This window comes from Crocodylus porosus, unplaced genomic scaffold (genome assembly GCF_001723895.1).
Source record: "Crocodylus porosus isolate Cpor-Errol unplaced genomic scaffold, CroPor_comp1, whole genome shotgun sequence".
In the NCBI taxonomy this organism is placed as follows: Eukaryota; Metazoa; Chordata; order Crocodylia; family Crocodylidae; genus Crocodylus; species Crocodylus porosus.
Window position 1 is genome coordinate 32,099,992 of NW_017728914.1, and position 23,358 is coordinate 32,123,349.

General features: G+C 40.8%; 1 protein-coding gene and 1 long non-coding RNA gene across 2 annotated transcripts; one reads left to right on the forward strand and one right to left on the reverse strand.

The window, feature by feature from the left end:
• Positions 1–11,912: 11,912 nt before the first annotated feature.
• LOC109310133 lies at positions 11,913–23,085 on the reverse strand. Its single transcript, XR_002101144.1, has 3 exons — positions 20,512–23,085; positions 14,749–14,752; positions 11,913–11,923 (listed from the first exon to the last, which is right to left on the reverse strand). It is a non-coding gene; the product is annotated as an uncharacterized LOC109310133 (long non-coding RNA).
• Positions 13,625–16,990, forward strand: LOC109310132 (rho GTPase-activating protein 24-like). The gene is made up of 2 exons (XM_019535179.1): positions 13,625–14,220; positions 16,060–16,990. The coding sequence occupies exons 1-2, from the start codon at positions 13,916–13,918 to the stop codon at positions 16,295–16,297; spliced, it is 543 nt and encodes a 180-aa protein (XP_019390724.1). The 5' UTR covers positions 13,625–13,915; the 3' UTR covers positions 16,298–16,990.
• Positions 23,086–23,358: the final 273 nt, after the last annotated feature.

The following is a 23,358-nucleotide window of genomic DNA, read 5'->3' on the forward strand; positions in this document are numbered from 1 at the left end:
TCCAGCGCTCAGTGTCTCACCGTCGGAGTCCCAAGTGGCACCATAAAGTTAGCCAATCTCTTAATTGAATCAGGCCCAGCTCTAGTGGTCCCCAGGACATGCTTTCGTGGACATTTATTATGCAGTGCTGGAATTAATCTGAGCTGTCAGGCTAAACAGAGCAGCTGTATTTCTGCCACATTAATCCTCCCATTTTTGACAATTTATGGGAATTGCGGGGCAGCTGAGCCCTTCTTTTCCTCCCATCTCTTGCACTGATCCCTCGGAGTCTCCCGGGCATTCGCTCCTCCTCTCCCCTCCCATCCGGGTTGGGAGTACCACAGGGCTCATCGCTCTTGCCACTTTTTGGCAACCTCAGCCACTTGTGTAACATCAATCAACAGCTGTCTGCATGAGACTCAGGCCTTTCACCACCACTGACCCTTCAGTCAGGTTTGATTCTGTACTAGTGGCTGGGGCAATCAATGGGAGCTTTGCCACTGACAACAGCAGGAGCTGGACCAGGCCCCTGGACTGCTTTATACATCACCGTCTTTAATGAGCTGGAAGGGAAGCGAATGGAAGGCTGGAAACATTTGCTGCAGAGGATGGGGAATTATTTGGGATAGAGCAGAGAAGACTGTGAGCAGCCTCCTAGTGGACGATAGACCTGTCAAAGCTAGCCTAATAGACAGCACAGTGGCAGGTGAAAGTCAATGCTGACAAGGTAATTCATGCTGAAAATTTTACAATTTAAACAGCCCTGCAAATTGCTGGGGTCTAAGTGAAACAATCACTGCTGGGAGGGGAAGTGGTGGGGAGAGACTTGGGCATCACTGAGGATACCTCAATCAATCAAAACTGCTGCCTGGCATACAGCAGAGCTGGGCAAGGCAAACAAATGGGAGAACGGATACAAGGCTGAATGGAAAAACGACATTAAGATTATTACGATGCAACCCTATTACCCGTGTGGATGGCACACCTGCCCCTTGGATCCTGTATTCTGTAATCAGATCTGGTCACCTCACTAGATGAACATGATGTAAAACTACCATCCCGATTTTGACCCGATAAGCCCAACAAAAGAGAATAACTTCTTATGAAGAGATTGCCTTTCCCTACCACCAATCCTCTATCAGATTGTGCCTATGATCCTGCCATAATTAGGCTAAAATATGATCTACCTGTAGCACATGCCTATACTATACACCTGCTTGCAGTTCTCAGGCAATACTTGTAAGACTAATGGCATGAAAATGGGATCTTTTTAATGGGCTTTATGTAGTAGTTCAAAGAAGATGTCACCCACAGCACAGGAAAATGAGAAATTATCAGAGAAAGAAAACAACTTAACAAGAGGAGGAAAAAGCAAAAGCTGTCTGTCTCTTGATTACAGGTTTGCAGAACTGGAGGTAAGAAGGAAAAAATCCAGCCCTACTAAAAGGTGGAATACTCCAAGACTAGCCCAGAAAAAATGGAGATCTAAGAAAAGTGGACTCAAGAAACGTCTCCTTGAAAATGTAAAACAAGTGTCACATCTTTCCCATTACGGCTACAGATGCCTAGACTATATAGTTAAAGATGATATGATGCTGGCATTGCTATTCAGGCTGCAAGAGCCTTTTTTTTTTATTAGCGTTAAGATGCTTTTCATCTTGAGCACTGCACACGAGTCCCTTCTGCATGCAGACAGCCGCTCTGCTTCATAAGTTCCTATCCAAGTAGATACCAAAGCTCACTGTAAGGGGAAAACCCCCCAGAAAACCAGTGCTAAAATGATCCCTTCCTGCTGTAGACCTGGGGACCTTAACCATTTTTTTTTGAGGGTCATCCCAGAACTCAGGGAAGAGCTTGACAGAGAGACATACCAAGGAGACTCCATGAAGGAAGAGCCTAAAGGACTTCAAGAGGAGGCTGGATAGATATCTGGCTGGGGTATTATGATCCCAGCCCAGGGACTTAATGATCTGTTCAGGTCCCTTCTGACCCTAGAAACTATGAAACATGAATCAAATTCAGGAGCTCTAAGAGAAATCACAAACCTGAACTAGGAAACACTTGGACTCTCTTAAACAGCGTTTTTAAAAACCTTTAACGTTGGATTAGCTCTCAGTGCTGACTACTGCAGATGCAGCTTGGCCAGTGCTGAAGGTTTCTGAAATTCCACTGTTTCAAAGGGAAGTGAAGTGGAAGTCTAGTTCAACTGTCTCCGGTGAAACAAACACGAGAACAGTAGTGCTGCGGGTCTGGATGGCTTTCCTCCATCATTAGCAGCAGCAGCAGCTATTCCACAAACCAAGCCAAAACAGGAGCAACTATTTGATGTCCATTGCATCAATCTTACAAAACAGTAAAGCTAAATGTGCAGTAAGTCCCAAAAAAGCACAAAATCCAGAACCTGAGCCTTCTGTAAGACAAACAAGCGACCACTGTTTGAGTCAAATACCCACAAAAGGAAGAACAGAGGCTGACCTTGGGCCCTGTCCACAGATAATTAGCAAGGATCCTTTTGTTAAAGCACAATGTGCAAGTTGCATGTGTTGCAGCTCAGATTCATTATCATCTCTGTGTGATGGATGGGACCGAGATGACTTTCCATTCACCACCACATGCACACCAGACATTGCATTTTATAGAAAGCATCTCATTTATGAATAACGGTTCAGACGGTGAAAGTGACAGCATCCTCTGCTCTTCCTCTCTCGCAAAACTGACGCTGGAAGATTACAATGAGGCGTTGTCCTGAGGATAAAGTCACTCTCTTACAACAGCTGCCATTAGCCGGGTACAGCAGCAGCTGCCACTTGCTCTACGCAGTGAGGACGAGCGTTTGGGTACCCACATGCTAGTGTTCGGGTCACAGCACTGGAAGGAACTGCTCCCTAGCCATGTCCAGCTGTCTGCTATTGCAGGCAACCCACCTCATATCATCCCCATTTTTGGTCCTCCTGCCCCTCCTGCGGTTGAACTGTAATGATCATAGCTGCCTAGCTGTAGAAAGGCAATCACTACCCTGTGGGCTCCACTGGAAAATAGGAGGTAGAGTGAAAGACAACCTGAAAAAAAAGAACAAAGGTTTGATGTCTGTAAAATCCAGAGAGTGATTTTTCTATTATTTTAATGGTAAATGTACAGAGATTTCAAAGACCCTAATCTTCCCCCTCCTGGATTCATTAGGGGCAATAGACTGCATAGGTGGTACCTTAAAAAAGTATTTCACTAGATCAGAGATTAGGAAAGCAATGTCCAACAGACACTCAGAGAGTGATGCTTCACTGAGGATCTCAGTTAGCAAGTGCATGAGCCTAAGTGTAGGAGAGTGAACAAAAGGCGAGGAAACTTGGACATCTGGCCAGAAGAACAGGAGCTGCAACAGGAACCGAGCATAGCAAAGGTTTCCCTCTTGGCAGCCGTGGATAGGAAACGGGACATTTCTCGGTGTCTGGAGTGGTTACCACTAACTGCAGTTTGGATCGACTGTTGATGGTAATACAGTGGCTGCATAGCTACAGCAGTAAAATTTGGGAAGTTTGTAAAAATACATTCTATAAGCTTGCAAAATTATCCATTACTCCTGTGCATCTTTTTCCAAGAAAAATAGCAAGATTTTTGAAAAGTGAATAGAGAGGTATGTTATGCTTAATGATCCCTATCTGCCCAGAAGAAACAGTTGAACCCCCCAAATGAAAAGTCATCTTAGAACAGTGATTCTCAAACAGGGTGCTGTAGCACCCTGGGGTGCCTTGAGATCCTTGGATCCCCGAGGTCCAGGGTGCTGCAGGGTGCCATGCACTTTTAGGTGTACAAACATGGTTCACATGATAAACTCAGACATTTCAAATAGGAATGAGTGGAGTTAAAAACCATTCTGTCTTGTTGTCACCTGAGTCCTTTGCATCAGAATAATTGCTCTACTCTTTTTCTTTAGTCCAAAAACACGTGAAAACTAAGAGCTGGCATTTTCTGAGGGGTCCCTTGAGACTAAAAAGGTTGAGAATGTGCATCAGGATGGTGGGCAGACAGTTACACCACAGTGCGAGTAGAAGATAGAGGCTCTCAGATGCAAAGGAGTGAGAAGGAAGCAGCTATAAAGGGAAGATGTCCCAGCATGGAAAAAGGTGGATTGGCATGGATGGACAAAGGCAGCAACAGTCCCGCTCCAGCCATGTCCACAAATACAGAACCACTGGAAAGAGACTGCAGCAAAAGAAGTGTGAATTAAGGAGCAAACACATAAAACCCCAGATCACCACTTGAATTATACAGAGGACCCTGTGGCTAAGGACATGCCAGCAGAATTCTGGATATGACATTATGGATAAAAGTGGAGGCCGACAGGACTAAATGTGCTAGCGATGCAGATTTTTGCTTTGTTGTCTTCTGCATCTGCTGGAGAGGACTTTGCTAGCGGCTCTTCTCCCTCTGAACTTTGCGTTTTCTTAAAAGAATGCTTCAGAAATAAAAAGAAGGGGAAGGAAAGGGCAGGGGAAGGGGAAAACCGCAGCAACTAACAGAAGCAATTGGTTTGGGTTCCTTATTTCATATGAGCCTGCACAACTAGGCTGGATAAAGTGAGGCAGAGGTGGAAAGAGCACATATTACACAGCCCTTCCCGGACACCTCTTCTGCCTCTACCCAAGCTTCCTTCCAGCTCCTTTCATTCCTATAGAAGTGGCTCTCTCAGAGGTGTGCAAAGCCCCTGTTTCAAACAAAGTCTCCCCTCAAGCTCCTTGTCCTTCTGTTAAGGATGTAGCACACAATGCCTTCTGCTGCAAGGAACAAAGGTCTGATTATGAGATTTCTCTCTGCCTCCCTGCTCCTACAGCTTGAGTTCAGAGTAAGTAGCAATTTGTCCCATAAGTCTGCTTTATGAAATGCCTATCACAAATGACTACGGGACTTGGAGAAATTCCCCAGTTTCTCTTCATGGGAAGTTTCCATGTGGATCAACTCAAATTTAAAAACACAACTATGACATCTAGCGGGCATTCAGTTAAACGCATTTGTACTCTGCTGGCCACAAAAAAATTGCTGCCATCATAGAGAAGGAGGGGTAGAAGGGACCTCCAGAGCTCATCTAGTCCAAGCCCTTGCCTGCAGAAGGATCATCCCCATCCAAACCATTCCCTACAAACCATTCTCTAAACTCTACGTAAGACCACCGCCAACCCTGCCGCAACATAGACCCAACCCCTGTAGGCAGCTGGGACTGCACGGGGCAGAAAGAGAGGAGGGCAGTCAGGGCTTCTGGCTCTTGAGTTGCATTTGTACTTATAGGCACATGAGCAAGGCCCACACTGTTGAATAACACCAATCCTAGCTGCCGTTTCAGTGGGATAATCCATATGAATAGGTAAATGGTGTTATGTTGCGGGTCAGTTAAGATTGGGCTGAACAGAGCATTTCTAACACAAGGGCAATGGTAAGAAATGGAAAATCTGGCATCTAATAATCCATCTCCTTACTCCTCTGCCCAGAGACATGATCTGCAAGCACAATACAGGGTAGATTTTTTTTTTTAAATCTGATTTTAAAAATTCAAATAGCATACTTTTTTTTTTTTTTTTTTTTTAAGATAAACCTTTTTGAAAATTTAGGTGTCGACATAGACTGTCAGAATTTACTACATTAGATTAAAATATTTACCCTAAATAACAAATGCATTGAGAAATACATGCTTGTTGCCAAATATTTAAAGAAATCAAACCTCTGAGCTGATGGAAGTCATTAGACAGACACATGGAAGAAGGGCTTGATAAGTGCTAGCCCGGCTTTGTCAAGAGCATACGGAGACTATCTTCCTCACTCCAATGTAGTCAGCTAGTTTAGTTCAATGCATGGTTCACCCAAATGTATGAATCCAGTCCAGAATTAAAAAAGCAAGAAAGCTATTTTCCTCTGCCAGTTTAGGAGGAAAACCTAGAGACAAGAGTAGGAGATCTGTTACTTCTAAAATATTGAAGGCCCTGGTAACCAGTAATAACCACAACCTCAATTCACTAAGGTTAACATCTCCTTTTAAAATGAATTTTAATGTATTTTTTTCATTCTATATCCATCATACTTAAAGCAGTTTTTAAACTAAAAAAAAACAGAAAACAAAAACCACAAAACAAAAAAAATTCCTAAAATGTTGTTCTTTCTACATTTTCATTGGATTTCAGTTGCCACCCAAATGAAGCCTGACACATATCACAAAGAAAATGTTCATCACCAATAAGAAATGCATCTTTAGCTATTTTCTAACATAATGCAATATAAACATTAGGAATCTGAATAACACATAATGGTCTATACTGAGTAAATGTGTATCGATATAGTGTAACATCCTGGCAACCAAAAAGAGCTGACAAATTGAGTATGCACGCTACATTTAGTTGAAAACATGTTAATAGTTACCCACCAGGGAAGATCAGGTTTGAGTTCGGAGACGTAATGAAAGAGACAAAACACAATTCCAGTTGACAATTTAAATCACTTTGATTTAACCCAGCCTCCGCAGTAGCATATACAATTAGAAGCTGCCAACTAGCAATGGCAGTCTTCCAGCACCCAGACCTTTCTTCTACTACAACCAGAGCAGACACCCCATCCTATGTCCTGGGCACAAATGCAGCCCTCTCGGGGTCTGTCAAACCTAGGCAAGCTGGCAGAACTGACCACGGTGGGTAGTCATTACGTGTCCCCCCCTTCCCACCCACTGTACATATTCTTGCTACTAGCAGAAGCTGAAAATGATTTGGTTGCTGATGCAGGCCAGACATAACCATTGCCAACACGGCCGTCACAGAAATCCACTGAGCCTGGGGGGGGGGAAGCGGGAGCTATCACAGTTTTTTTTAAATTGTGTTGAAAATGGCTGGAGTCTCCTCCTTATTTGCAGCCTGACTGTTTTCAGCACCATGCAAGAAGAGCTGCTACTGACAACCACGGTCAGCAAGGCAGAAGGGACCGAACTGCTGCTAGCATTTGAGCAAAAGTTGCAGCCCTTAATCACAGCAGTAGGATCAGGTGGCTGCACGCAACCATCTCCGCTTTCACTTGCAACCCGTGCCCTGGCTAGCCAGCAGCTCTTCCTGCAAATCCCATGTCTTTGTCTGTTTACACTGCAATTTGTGACTAAGATGTGAATGGGTTGCACTGTATGATCTTTTTGTCTTTTAGAGACGACAGAGAGATGCCAGAACAAGGAAGTGGTATGAGACCAGAATTAGGAAAACAAATCCTACAGCGCCTCTGCAGAAACTATTTCAAGCATGTTAAGTTTCAACCACACAGAGCAGCATCTCCAAATTCCAGGAAGAGGTCATTCCAAGAATGATCCGTTCCATCCAAAGGATGTGCGATTAGTCCAAAAATAAGAAACAATTTCTCAAAACACGGCAGGCTCTTGCAAGCGGATGGTTCAGAACAAAGTTCTTCCTCTGCCCCGGGTACAAAAATATACACTTCTTATTTCCATCACTGATCTTTAATTTGGTAGGAAACCAATGCAAACCACCTTTTCCACTTTCTCTCTCTCTCAGAAAGGCCATTTTGGGGGTGGCTTCTACTACAGTTTTCTTCCAAGACAAAAACTGACTGTGATGGAGGGTATCCCAACACCACTTGCTAGCGAAGATAATTCATGATCTTCGAGGTCGCTTCCAGCCCTAACGTCTCTGCAATCTATGAAATCTTACCTTCCAGGCAGCATGAGGCACTTCTCTTCACCCCAACGATGTGACAGGGGTCCAAAAAGGACACAGATCCCATCCCATAGAGACCAGGTTAGCAGCCATAGTAACACAGCAAATGCTACTGTATTGGCAAACCAGACATTTAAAAAAAAATCACAAAGCAAAGTCCAGGGAAAAGAAATCTCCAGTTTAAAAACAAAACAAAACCCCCCCCAAAACACTAGATTTTATGTACTGAATGCCATTTTGGGAACCTGGGCTGCTTGTACATGCATGGGGGTTTAATTCAGTTTAGTTCTCCCTAAATTGAAATGGTGAGTTTTTGAAAACGCTGCTTCAATTTAGGGAGAATGAAACCAGGCGAAACCTCTGTGGCTTGTACACCAGGGTGGGCGCCCAATCTTTACCGGGCTCTTTGGTGCCGGGGGGGGGAGCAAGCTGCTGGCCGGCCGAGCGGTCCCTGAGCTGCATAGGGGGCCCCCCAGGCAGCACCCACCTGCTGACACCCAGCCCAGGCAGTCTCGGGGGCGCCACAGCCATGGAGGGAAGCACCAGGCCCCCGCACAGCTCAGGCAGGCAGGCTCCGGGAAGCCAAAAAAAAAGATCAGGCTCAACACTTTTTTTTTCTCCTTCAGTGGAGCCTGCCTTCATGGGCTGCTGCTGGAGAGCTGCGCGGGGCCTGCCAAGCACCAAGCATGTCAGCTTCCAGCGCCCCGTGCACTGTTGCACTTTGTTAGGTAGCAAACTAAAACACCTCGCAAGTGTTTTATCTTGCTGTGTACCAAAGACATTTAAAGCAGAATACACAGCCAAGCGTGCAAACAGCAACACCATTAAAGTGGAATATGCCTCTGAACGTGCAAATGGTGCAAAAGGGCATTTAGGCTACTTTAAAGCCCAATTTTGTGGCTTAAATGCCACAAAACACCACATTACTCATCCTTTCTTGCGCTGCAACTGCATGACTGTTTGCATGAGCAGGATTTCCAGATGCTTTAAAAGTCTTTCTGGTGCATTACACTAAAACTCCTCGGACGCAGCTTAGTTTGGCTCATCAGGAATTAAAGCATCATGTCCATGGATTTGTTGCATGAAAACACAAAGGCACTCAAAGCCAAGCAATGAGCCTCTTTGTCCACCAGATGGCTGCGGCTTTTTTGTAGTTCACCCCTTCAAATTGCTTTCGCTTTCAAATTAGTTCTTTCTTTTTTCTTGTGAGGTTTGCCAGCTCCCTGCAGCATGAGCACAGGCATGGGTCAAGGGGCCCTGGGCCCGGAGGGCAGCGCTGGCCAGAGACCTGGCTTAATTCATTCAAAAACCTAATGCATGCAAACGCTGATGCAACACCCCAAAGCTTAATTCTTTCAAAAGCCTAGTACATGCAAACACTAATTCAATGCTCCAAAATAAACACATTTAAATGTTATAAACCAATTTAATTTAATCAGGATTAAAACCTGTGGTGTGTACAGGCACTCTTGATTTCTGAACTCTCGGCGAGTCACTTGTGTATGTGGATGGGTGTGTTTCCTGAAATATGCACATGCAGACACAGTCTGCAATGTATGTGTATACCCCGGAATAGGAAATTATTTGGTTCAAATTTTCCCTTCAAAAGAATTCTCAGCGATTTCCCAGACCTTAAATTTTGTCAGCAATATATGTTTAAAATCCAGGGGGTGAATATAACACTGACATAATATGGCAGCTCTGAAGCGTTGTCTGTGTCTACAGTGCGAGTCTAGCACAGCATTCTTCCCTACCAATGTGAATCTGGATGAACTACTTCTAGGAGTCACAAAAGGTCATTCTTAATTATTTCCAGTTCAATCCTTGCTGGTCCTTTCCTGACTGGTAAAAACCCTAGTTAGAGTCCACGATGGTGGGGATTCTTATGATGAGGACAGTGGGCCTTGGGGCCACAGGATGGCCAGAGGTCTTGTATGTACATTTCCAAACATCATCTAGTGGGGGGAAAGATCACTGACCTCACAGAATCCAGTCTTTGCCCCAGCAATGTATGACATTGTATACATATAATCCACTGTAGGTGGAACACCGGAATAGAGCATAAACTGGTTTTCCTCCTTTGGTTTCTACCATATTTATAACAAACAAACAAAACTCTGAGCATGTCATGCAAGCCTATCAAACTGATTATGTAGAGGGTTTTGCTTCTAACTTCTTGTGAAACCAGAAGGACACAGGCAGCATTTTTCCAGCAACTCATCTGGTTTACAAGAATCTGATGTGCTTGATGGTGTTACTGAAAAGGTTGAAGACTGAGGGCATGCTTGTGCATGAGAGATGGGAAAGACGCCTTTGTATAAACTGTTTGTTCACAACCACACATAGCCGAGGGAGCTCATGGTCAGAAGACAATACTGGGGCGAACAACTGAGCAGGATTCAAAAGCATTACACATTTATATAAGAAACAAGGATATCCTCCCCAGTGGTACTAGCTAAAGGAAAAAAAGAAGGAATAACTCTCCATTCTCAACCCCCTGGGCAAACAGCCAGATCACCAAATACTTGAGGTTAAGCAGCTATTTCCCATTGGTCATGTTGTTGCACAATTGACAATTGTGGTGGTTTTACACCTTCATTTGAATCACTGGAAATGAACAACAGCTGGAGATAAGATCAGCCATGGGTCTAACGCAGACAGGGCCGATCTTATGATAAGGTACAGCAGCAATGTCTGCTTTTTCTCAGGCTTGCAGTCACTGCTGCCCTCACTGGAAAGCTGTTCTTCCATCAGAGACACTGAAGTAATTGCCAAGGCATACTAAAAACTAAATCCCATTTCCTTGTATGCGTCTAAATGGCACGTACCCAGCCACTTTTGACACTGTAATTCAACTCTGCACACAAGCCCCATGTGCTCAGTAGGCACACTCAAGAGGACTGTGCTCTGCCTAGAAAAACATGACTACCAGGTGTCAGGTGCAGGAGAAGGTTGGGTTAAAAGGAGAGATGTCCTCCTCCTTCCCTTCCATTTTACTGCCAGTAGGTCTGATCCTATTTCACCACCAGGCAAAAAAAAACTCTCGTAAAACTTGCGTAGGTGGGTGTCCAACCCTGCAGTCAAGTGACTGCGTACATACCGTTTAGACGTGCAAAACAAGATTATCCTTAACAAAAGTGTCCTCTGTAGCTTGTGAAAAATGAATGACAGATGCGACTAACCACTCTTCCTTTCTTCCCTTTCATCCTTTCCCAGCGGACTGATGCACTCAGAAATAGCTTTCGAACGGGCTAGCTCGGGGTGGCTAAAAAAATGGATCGTTGAGTTAAAAATGCCACCAAGTCAGATGTGCTTGCTGAGTCGGACACTGCGAGCACATTGCCAGATGAGACGTGTGTCTAATGCCATTGGGGTCCTTTGTTTTTAAGTTCTTCAGGTCAAAGACCACATCCTTGTGCCTGAAGCCCATCCAGCATGACTAAACTCATTTGATTTCCAAGTTCTCCACTGAAATCCTCACACAGCAGCTCCTAAAAAAAGGGGGCTCATCTCCACTGAATCTGAACTAATCCACTGAATCTGAACAAGCCTCAGAGAGCTCCTTATCCCAGGAAAAGCCCCAACAAAACTTCAGCTTTATAAAATGCTTTGGAGCTTGATACTTAGAGCTTTATTTTTATTTTCCACTTACCACCACAGGTACAATGTCCACAATAACCGTCAGCAGCACTTCCCTTGTAACACTATACGGAGCTCAGTCCCTAGGGTGCAACCATGCTCAGAAGGCTGCAAATGCACCTCGCTCTTTTAGCGTGGAAGCGTCACTTCTGCAACTCTTCTAAGCATGAGTTACCCAAGACGCAGGAGATTCGAGATGGTTTTTCATACTTCAGTCTCAAGTGGAAGCTCATTCTGGACCCACTTCCTCCCAGCTCTGGAGAATGCTGCAGTTTTGCCAAGAAGAATGCCTTGACAGGAAATTCTATATTTGAATGGAAAAAGGCAGGCTTTTCACATTTGTGCGAGCAACAGCTGGGGATCTTTACAGTTGTCTCCTGCTCGCTGTGATGGGGAGAAAGAAACAGATTGACCATACAGATAGAGAACTTAACTCAGAGACATTTATGAAACACAGAACATGTGTGTGAAGCAGTGCCATGATAGTATGTTAAAAGGTTTTTGTTTAGCAGTTGTTTTTAGTTATTCAGTAGAAATGGCCTCTTTTGGTCCATTCAAGCAGCAGAGCTTCTTGCCCTTAAAAGGTACGTTAACACCTCTGGGTGTATACACACCTACTAAGTCGATTTAAAATAAGGCAACTTAATTAAGTCGACTTAAGTCACTTTGGAGCGTACACAGATACAGCCCCTTGACAGTGGCAGCTATCTTGTGAGCTATGTTGACATCAAGATAACCCACTTCAGCAGTGTATTACCTTGCACCACTTCTAAGTCAACTCTGCTCCACATACTGGGGGTCTTTAAGAGGAGGTTAGATGTACACCTTGCTGGGGTCAGTTGACCCCAGTACTCTTTTCCTGCCATGGCAGGGGGCCGGACTAGATGATCTGCTCAGGTCCCTTCCGACCTGACCAACTATGAAACTACGTGCGTACGCTCTGACAGTTAAGTTGACTTTAAAAAGTTACGCCAGCTTAACTGTCAGAAAGTTAGTACATGTGTACATAACCTTAGTCTTCATCTTGATTGTTCTTATAAACCTCTTCTTCAGATTTACTGAACATTCAATCTACTTGTTCAAGTCTGAGGGGTCCCTTCCTACAGAGGAGGCTTCAGGTAAAGCTTTCAAGAGCTCCTATGGCCTTTCCATGTTTTTTGCAAGGCACCTCTCACAGCTGTGAGTATAACAGGATGAATAATAGCATGTTATTCATTTAAGTGAATGGGGATCTCTCAAAGCAAAACTAGTGAATTCAGAAATCTGTCCCACTGGGGTCCGGGAATTGTATTCAAATCCCACCAAGCCAGGCCAAACCAACCAGAAGGGCCTAGACATCTGAAGACAGCCCATTTGTCAGATCCTTATTAAAAGCAAGGCAGTGACACAGGAGTCTAATCTACTTAGGGAGAGGCTCCTAAAAGGCCCGCAAGATTTTTTTAAAGCATGGGGGGTAGTCCTTACTGTGTGTGTGCTTTATTTTCATAAGGATTTTAAAACGCAAGCTCTGAGCTTGGTGGACAGTTATGATAATCAAATTATTAGAAAGAAGCACTAAGGATGGACAGGTTACATTTCTGCAAGAAAATCAGAACACACACAGAAATGGTAGTTGAACCGCGTGCCAGCTGTATTGTTTCTTTTACCAGTGTTAAGGAAAAGACTTTCCCAATAATTTTTAACCTGCTTTTGTGCATTTTAACAAATATATTTTAACTATAATTACTAGGTATTCTTACTCTTTAATTTGCTGTACTCATTATTTCTGGTAATCTGTAATAGGAAGCTGTTTTACTTACTTGAAGAGAGGCAACTAAAATAAACACATATTTCTAGTTATCCATATCAATTAATTTTTCCAGCAAGAACTTAAGTGTACATAAATTTAAAAAAAAAAAAAAGAGCCCCTTATCTGCTTAACCTCCAAGTTCTTGTCCTTGAAACAAAAGCGTGGAAGAAACTGGATAGCTTCATTTTAACTGTTGCCCTCTGCTTCCTTTAAAATGTGCAACAGCTGATGTCAGTAATGATAAGAGAGCACAGCAAGCTCTTTTCCATTCATGCAATTTTTCTCACGCCAGACTGGCTACATATAGTGCATCCAAAACAGATTTAATGTGTCTCTTCCATAATCTGTGCAAAGTGAAACACAAAGAGCCTTGTACTTGGAGAATATTCACTAGTTATCTTCTATCCTGAATGACTAATTGCCATGGCTACCACCGCAGAAAATCTTTCAGAGAAGACAGTAACTAATAAAACCATGGACTTGGTCCCAAATGTCAGTCAAACTGTACTGAAAAGACGCATGGTAGTAGAGAGGTGGTGGCTCCCGGGACTAGGAAGAAGCCCCCACAATGCCAGTACACAGTAGACTGGCACACCAACATTAGGCATCACCCATTCCATATAAAAACCGAACTGGAGACTGAAACAAGATCCAGGCTCCAACAAAATGGACTATTTCCAAGTATTTGAAAAGCTTCAAACAGCTGTGGCGAGGACGAAAACTCTCACAGTCCAGGGTAATAGAGAAGCAGATGCAAGAAAACAAGTTCTCTTATATAACAGAAACAGAACAGGCTCTTCTGCAAAACTCTTAGGGCATGAATAGCACTGGCCGGGTTTCTTGGACTCGCTCCTTGTGTGAAATTATGTTCGAAGAAAATCCAGCTTCAAGGTATTTAGTTAGGCCTACCTGCCTGGAAGAGTCTCAAGAAACTAACACAGCCACAGCCAGTGTTTTAGGGCTCCAGGAAAACTTGGGATATACCCCCATGGACAACAGAGGTGACATCTCTTTCCCAGCCGATGATTTTTCAGCAAATTCATCCTCACTGCAGCATCACTTTGCCAAACTAAAGAAGCAGATGTCCAGACAGAAGACAGACTATGAATCTAAAATTACAAGGTAACGATTCTTAATATCATGAGCTTTTCAGGGGAAGGACTACCTGCTCATACTTGTACATTGCCAGCACTCCAGATACCTGCCTAGTGTCCTTCAAACTACTGGAATTAATAGACACAACAATGGTCCATAAGTTTCACTGTGAATGTTTCTCACTTCAGTATCCAGTATTTACCAGGGAGCAGGGTTTGACTCAGTACCACAAGGGTTATTTTAATGTCCTTTATTTAAAGTTAACAGAAACCACTATCGGTAGAGCAGATTAAAAGTTTCAAAACATTTGTACTTTGTCTGAAAAACTGTGAAGTCTACTGTGGATTTTTTGCTGTCTCTCTCAGTGGTGGTAGGCACAGTACTTTGGGAAGAGACCTGCTGATTTAGGACTACTACTAATATTAAGCACTGACAAAGTGCTTAATACAATCTCCATAGTAGCCCAAAGAGGCTGGCAAGAACGGTCCTCAATTTTCAGGCATGGAAACTGAATAAGGAAACGATTTGCGCCAGACTGTTTTGTGTGTCGAAGACACACCTGACACAAGAACACAGCAGCTCCCGGCTCCCAGTTCCATACGTAGGCAACTAAATAATAGTGCTTGTCTGCTAACATACAATAGTTAGAATAAGGGAGCATTTTGTATCTAGGATGTCAGGCAGTCCGTTACCCAAATCGCATATTCGTTTTAATAAACTGCAAATGGGGAAATGCATGTGCCCTCAAAGTTAAGAGAACAGGTATAAGCGGCTCAACACTGAAGATTTTTTGTATGTTTCTGATTTACACAGGCCAGTCCCACTTTTTAAGGAGCTCTTCATTTATTCCTTCTTACTGAATTTCCTGCCTGCTCCAAAAAGACAACCCAAAGACAGAACTAGTAGCAGTTAAAAGATAGAAAATGTTGCCCTGTTTTGTGCCCTGGTTTATTATAACAATTAAAAAAAGAGGACAGCTTGGATGAATGTTACAGGCCTTGCATATATAAGCATTTAAGTTGTGTAATTTACAGATGAAGTAAGGGTCATAATTATGTTTTGCCAAAAATCTTCCTTACAGTTTCAAACTGATATTCCCATTCGCTCTCCTTGAAACTGCTGAATTGCTGTTAAACGGATAGACCGCTAGTATTCAACTGCAGAAGCCTCACATGCTAAACATTGTGGTTTCCATCTATATGAATAGCAGAAAACACAAAAAACAGCAGAGCTTAAAGTAGCAGAAAGGCTGCATGGTTAAACACCTAAAAATCTGAAAAATACATTTTAGTTTCTAGGTATTTCCAAAGTATTTTTTTCAGCCTTAGACAGACAGGGCATGCTAGGGGCTTGACTACTTGTGTTCCACTGCAATCTGCTGTAGAGTGGTTTGTATATAAGCTCTTTGTGAAAAATGTAGTCTGCCTTATAACCCCTCCCTGACAGCTTCTATTAGTGGAATGGCATTTGTTGTATAAATTCAAGAATTTGAGCCGCTCATGTTGGTGATGTATGAGAGTGCTTTTTATGTCATTCCTCAGGACATACGAGGATTAGAATACAAAAGTGAGAACGTCATTTATCTTTCAAAACGAAACGGACACACAACTTGGGAGCAGAACATTAATGCCCTGGGCCGCAGAAACAGGACAGATCATGAGAACGATGACCTGTCTGAATGGGAAAGAACATTAGCAAGGCATTGAAGGGTGATATAAGACAGCCTTCTTTGGAGACACTAAGTGCCTCTCCCCGTACTTCTATTTATAGTACCACGTGCTGAAAGCTGGTTTTAAAAAATGGCTTTATCAGGAAAGAGAGACAGGAAAAGAGTACTCTAAATTACAATGTCTGTCTTTCAAACAGTTTGGAGCAGCGGAACAAAGAGCTGCAGTTGGAGATTAAGGATCTTCATTCAAAACTGAGGCAGCAACGGAAATGGTACAGTCTGGTGGAGATTAAAATGCGAAATGCAGAGAGAGCCAGGGAAGATGCAGAGAAAAGAAATGAAATGCTCCAGCAGGAGATGGAGGAGTTCTTCGATACATTTGGGGAATTAACAAATGAAGTAAAGAAGACGGAACAAATTATTCAAAGTTTCTAAAACAACAAACGGGACCAGAGTTGACATTTGATTACAATTATTCCCCTTTCAATGTAATGAGGGTCCCAACAGCAAAAATAAGTTTGATAATACAAAGTAACAAATTAAACTATTTATCCAAGAGATGACACAATCTTAGTGTTTTATAAATAAGCTAGTAATGCTAGCTCCTCTTTCAACAAAGTAAATATTTCCTCTTTCAACAATGTACATTGCAATTTGAAAGTCAGTGTTAAAAATAATTCCATTCCAATTGCCTACTCATCCAAAAACATTCATTTTTTAAAACATGTTATATGTGTTCAAGACAATCCAAAACTGCAATTAAGGTGGCACATTAATAAAAGTTACTACCACGCTAAATAGAAAAAAAAAATCTTTATCATTTGAGCTAGGGCAGAAAAGAGCTGATGACATTTCAGTCTATTTGTCTCCCTTTGAAGTAGCTGACAAGACAGCCTTATTATCGCTGCATTTATAAATTGCGAGTAGGTTCTCCAGTTCCTTGAATCATCATTAATTAGTGAGTAAACAAAATCAATTTAAATTAATGTCTCTGAAGACTTCTAACACTTCTTTTTTCCTAATGGAAAACCAAAACAATAAATCAATACAATGCGTGTCTTGAACACAAAGATAACTTAGACCCTGTTTTATCTGAGTATAATCAATAAACAGTAATAATCATTGTGATTGTCTGTTTGTTCATCTTAGGCAAAAGGGAGAAGTGAATACAAAAGCACATGGTAGCTACCAAATAACAGCAAAGCTGGACTCCTATAGTGCAGTGCAGACACTGTTTGCATTCCTCCACCTCCACTGAAGCCACGTAACACAAATATAATTCTCTATTCAGAAGCGGAGGAAAAAAAACTTCAACCTCCTTTTGATAAATTGATAACAGTGGAGAGAGAGAAAATTCTCCCTTTGTAACGTCAGTTGTCCGTTTTCTTAAGGAAATGTGGATCATATAAAACAAGCCTCCTTCTTAATTTACAAAAATACATTCAGTCAATTAACTAACCTACTTGGTAAAATACAAAGGCATCTATTGGTGTCTACTGTCCAGCTCTCAAATAATTTATGCCATGTACAGATTGAACCAATAGAAAATACGGTTCTTACTGACAGACACAAGTACTTTAAGAAGCACAGATCCCGAGTTGCTCATTATGGTCCCTATGCAAAACATGTCATTTTGTTCACACTTGAAGCTTTTTCCTGAATAGTGACAGAATTATGTGTTTGGCCTAAAACGTGTGCTTATACTTTGCTGAACACTGGAACCCACAATCCTACTTACACACAGACCCACACTGAGTGCAGGGTGATGTTCACAGTTAAGTGTCACTGTGACGTCCATTAGTGTTTCCATTATTGTGTCCTTTAGGCTTCAACACTTTTCTTGAAACATCCTTCTCCTCCCTCCTAGAGATGATATCTTTGAAAGCTTCACAAACCATATTGAGGAGTTACAGAGTGAAAAAGTGTACTACTATGAAGGCAGAAAAAAAAGTGCAACTTAGTTAGAAGCATTTATAGATGGAGGCAGTAAATTTGGGTAACATCAAGGACAAATCTTATGGCAATTGATCTGAGGGTTTTGGTAACAAGAAAACAGGTTCAACCTGATCATGCCATTAACGGCTTAAAAAGAAACGAACTAAACACAAGGTCTTCCTTTACTTACTCATATATTAGATCAAGTTTTATTTTTAACACGTACAAGATGTTTGGTAGAGGTGCAAATAGATTGAGTCACTGCACCATTCATCTGCTGCCTCACGCTAGAAGACATGTTATTATATGCACTGAATGCCATGGGGTGTGGGTTGTCACCACTCTTCACAGGGCATAATGGAGAGGCTGTGACAACCAAAATACTTTAAAATAAACCAACAAACAACATTTTTCTTTGGAAGCAGAGGTCAAATTGTCAGCTGGATGGGCTCTGTAAACTGGGACAGTTTCAGGTAGGTGGTGTTCTTTCTTCTTGGACAATCCAGCTGAGATCAGGTGTAAGCTGCCAGTGCAGAACATCTTGCAAAAGCTTTGCTTCACTCTCCATGATGGCTATAGCCTGCTTTGCTCAATTCACGTATCTCCCTCTATAGTCAAAACTTCACCCAGTGAATCAAAAGCACTGCAGGCCCTTCTCCATGAGCACAAAATATGTTGTCCAATCCAGTCCAAACGTGAGAAGTCAGTGTTCTCAGTCGTGCCCAACGAACAGGGCACTGCTCACTTTCCTCTATTGAAAAAAAAAAAAAATTCAGCGTGCATGCTCCAGTCGTTGGCAGCACCGCTGGCTGCTGTTGTGTCAGGGTGCTCCAGCTGATCAGAAAAAAATACGTATGAGGAATTTCTTTCTAAAAATCTCTTTCACTTTGATCTCACCCTATTCATTTCCCTTTTGAGTGTTTGTGACTACTAGCTAACTGAGAGCGAAAACACCTTATGATTCAATATCACTGGATGCGCATACTCTTTTTACTCTGAGGTTGCACTTTTATGTTGGGGTGTCAAAGATGGAAAGCATTAGACAAAGATGTCACTTTGAGTAAATGAAAAAGACTTCTCACATACTGTAAGTTCACATATTTATTTGAAATTTTACAGTGGCTTTAAGATGTTTTAAGATAAGACTTCTGGAAAGAAAAGAAACTTAGAAAACCGAATTTTAGATGAAGATATAGCTAGCACTTCAGAGTTAGCTACTGACAACATTCCTTATGAAAATCCTTCCTTGAATTCTAGCTTCCTTGAATCAGCTGGAGAACAAGAAAGCACGACTCCCGTCTGTAAAAAAGACACAAACCTTCTAATCCTCTTGAAATCAAAGTCCAGCATCAGACAAAATAGCCACTGCCATTACACGGAACATTTTCCTATTGCACAAGCATCAAGAATGAAATATGGCAATCAAAGCCTAGTTTAGTAGGCAAAATAGGCCACTTTATGTATCTATATAGTCAGACTTCAAAAACACATTTCTTCTGAAATCACATACCATATTGTAATTAAATTAAAGGCCATAAACTCTGAACAACAATGTGCTAGGGCTTGATGCTATTTTTTGTGATATTTGGTAAAAACAAATGATGGGAAGGGCATAAAACACACTTTGGAGGAAGTGAACACTTAAAAAAACTGTAAGCTTTTGAAAAAAAAATCCTAAAGAATTTAAGAGGTTTTAAAATATGATTAGGCAAAGTTAAAACATCTACACATTAAACACCTGACAGACAGCAGTCTCATGAAAATTACACCTACTCAAATTAAGCAAAACTCAAACAAGATTAAAAAAGTTGTGACAAACTAGAAAAATCCATGAAATTCTGTTAAGGCGGATATTCCACCATCAACTCATGTTGAGGAGTATCTGTCATTTTCTATAATGGCACAACTTACAGAAAAACATTATGATAAATGAGTTTCTCTGGACTCAGTGGTTTGTGTTAAAAACCATTTAGTCACTATATTATATTTAATTGATATCTTTCCTGAACAAAAATTATTCTAGGAAGCCTGTAAAATCCTTAATATTTATTCTATGGACCAGAAAGGGTTTGCTGTATACAGCAAATCATATTGTGGTAAGTGTATGTTATTTATTTAAACATCTCACTTACATGAGATCGGCAGATCTACCATCATGTAATGTAATGTTGGCCTTTCAAAGAAAAAAAATTTTATGTATTGCTAGGTTCTTGGGGGACTTTTTAAAGGGATTTTATTTACCCAGTAAACTAATGGCTCCAAAGAAGCAGTAACCTACCATGGAAATTTTAAGCATACTGTAAGAATTTATATGAATTTTTTGTTTGAAAACATTGAAAATGCACATTAGCCATCTTACAAGGTTTAAGCTGCCAGCCATTTAAAAAAATATACATATCAAAACTGACAACCATATTGCTAATCGCCTTCCAATTTTCCTTTAAAAAATTAGCACCAATCTAAGCATCTGAAATTCATAAAAAAATTGTGCACTCGCTTTTTAAAAATTACCAATTATTTTGTAGAAGACAGCAGCGAGTGTGGCACAGTGTTATTAGTCAATGTCATTATTCAAAACATCAAAGCTTCAGCTAGCCTGCCATGAGCAGGCTATGTTTGAACAGTAAATAAGGCTCTAGTTTGATCAAATTGTTCCCTGCTTTTGTTACGTTACACAAGATGAAGTGCTGTACTAAGGGCCTGATCCTGTAAACGTGTGCACGTGTGCGCGCACGTGTGAATAGCCCACTGGAGGAATCAGGGCCTAACGACTAATTAATCTCTGTGGAGCAGGAACTGACTTGTTAACATGTTTGTAGAGCAGCTCTCATATGAAACCCCAATACTGGCGGGGGTGTCAGAGTATTAGCGTAATTTAAATACTAAATAGCAAGAACTAATTTCTGAAGAATAGTTATGGATCAATAACAAATTCTGGTTTCAATACAAGGACCTGATGTTTTTCACTGATCCTGATATTAGAACCAAGCAACTCTACAATTTATAAGCAAACACAATGCTAATCTAACTGTTTTAGATATATTTAGGGGAAAGATGCTTCCCAACTGTTATTTGAAAGCATATTAAGTTTTAGCCCATAAAACATCCAAAAATTTAAATCTCTGAAAATATTTTTATATTTAAAGTGTGACATGCTGATTCAATCTTAAATTGTAGGGTCACAAACATTAAGATTTAAAACACGTTAAACAACTTTATTATGTAAAACAATGTAAAAACAGAACATCATGGTTGTGTTTTAGAAGAATCCTAAAGTGCTTCAAAACAGCAATTAAAAGAATTTATTATTTTATTGTGCAAAATTGCAAGCACCTTATCAAAAACTAAGCAGCAGCATAAAAGAGTAAAAACTTAAATATTAAATGCATTTTCTATATTCTGCTTTTAGGACCAAAATAATTTGCCATATTTTTGGTAACAAAGCTCCAAAGAGTACATTTTATTGTTTTAACTTTATACCTAATCTTTTTTTTAAAATACATATACTGATTGAAATACTAGACCCAGATATATTTCTATGTCCAAACAGCAAGTCTGCGGGTCGAAACCCACAACTAGAATTTTAGCTACAAAAATAAATGTGATCATTTTTTAGAACATACATGAAATGGGTGGTTGTTGCACTTCCGCTTTTCTCAAATGCAAATATTACGAGAAAAGATGGCTTGCTTAAAAATGCTAACATTGCTTAGCTCCTGATGTTTTTAGTGTGCAAAGTGAATTAACAGTTCTGTGTTATTAAAGTTTACTTAAAACAGCTCTACTAATCATGTGAAGGACAATCTAAAATAATACACATTTAAGATAATGAACCTGAATATGTTTATTTCTGCCCTACCTCAATGTTAAAATGAACTGATGGATGGATGTTCATGGTGGAAAAAAAATGAAATTTCTAAAAATCAGGAATTCAGCTATGAGAACTTAACTGAAGTCCAGATTTTGCACTTGGATACAGGTATGCACAATGCATTAGCTTCAAATGAAAGCCACAGCGTATGCATGTCAGGAAAAAATTTGGTTCCAAGTACACAGTATCACTATGTTTAGCATCAAGCCCTGATAGAATCCATATTACATACGTGTAGAATTTACAGACAAAGGCTGCTCAGTGTTTCTTCACTTAAAGTATTTCCATCCTAAGTTTCACAACCAAAATGAAACACCTCACACTAACTGTATTGCTGCAAGACTGAACCTATATTCCAACATGGCATTATGTTCAGTAAAGATTTGTCTGCACCTGAAGAATTTTTCCCGTAGTTTATAATGCATGCCAAATCAGAGCAGTGCATTTCTATCACATTGAGATGAGCCCCTCAACTCTATTCTTGGAGACATTTAATTTGAACTTCTAAACCCCATCCTATTCCTAAAATAAGCTCATGCTAAAAATTCTATGAACCCAGATCCAAAAAGGAAACGGGTTTAATCTTTAGCAGAAGGTCATCTGAAATCTTTCCTTTGGAACAGAAATTGAAGGAGGGATCATACTCTGTTACATAATTTTGAATAAACAGACATTCTGTAAGGATTAAAAAAAATAATAATAAAACAAAAGAATATTCTGGTCCCTAACAGGTTTTTGCATCTTGGCAACAAACTAGTCAATGATTCTAGTTGAATTTGAATTCATTTTGTATTGCTTGATAAAGAAATTTAAATCCTTACCAGAAGCAAGATGCAACAAACTTCAAAGGCTGCTTGCAAATTTCGGTTTCCAGTAGTTAGACTGGTCTATTTTGTGTGATCTGTGCAGACAAAGCCTTATTTTGACATAGTTTATAAAAAAAAACAAAAACAACAAAACCTTTCATATCAGAGTATTTCCTCAAAGTGCATTCTACACACTGTCCATTCAGCTCTCAAAACAGTTGGCTTCTGTTTAGTCACTTTTGAGGAACAATGATATGAGCAAAGATGAAATGACAACTTTTTAAACATACTCCATTTCTGCAATGCCATTCAGCTACTCAGTGTTTACATATTTAAAATGATGTTTATAGTAAATAATATGAACATTATTAGCCAAATATCCCTCTTCTTTTTTCAGGTGAGCAGTTAGACACCTAAACTGTCACAGATTATTGACCACCAATTTTATTTAAGTCAATATTCCGTGATTCTGAATGTGTGTGAGCTACAGTATTATTAACATTATATGAAAAGTTTGTCATACAGAAAAGCAACATTCCTGTTTACAGAATCAATTGGGTAGTTTTTACATACACACATGCACACTCACAGGTATTTTTAAAAATATTAATGTTCATGGACAACATTTCTAACCTTTTAAACCTTTTACAAAATTACACATGTGACTATTGGTTTCCATCAGTGATAATCAGGTTCTTGTACATCAGTGAAATCAGATTCAAAACTAGATACTGAGTTTATTTAGCAGAGTCAGGACAACACACATGTAAAATCTGCTTGCAGAGTACATATGTTCTACATGTACATTCTCTATGTATGTGTGCAGATGCACACAGGACTGGACGTGCTGTCCTATATACACTTTTGTTGCTGCAAGTGCATAT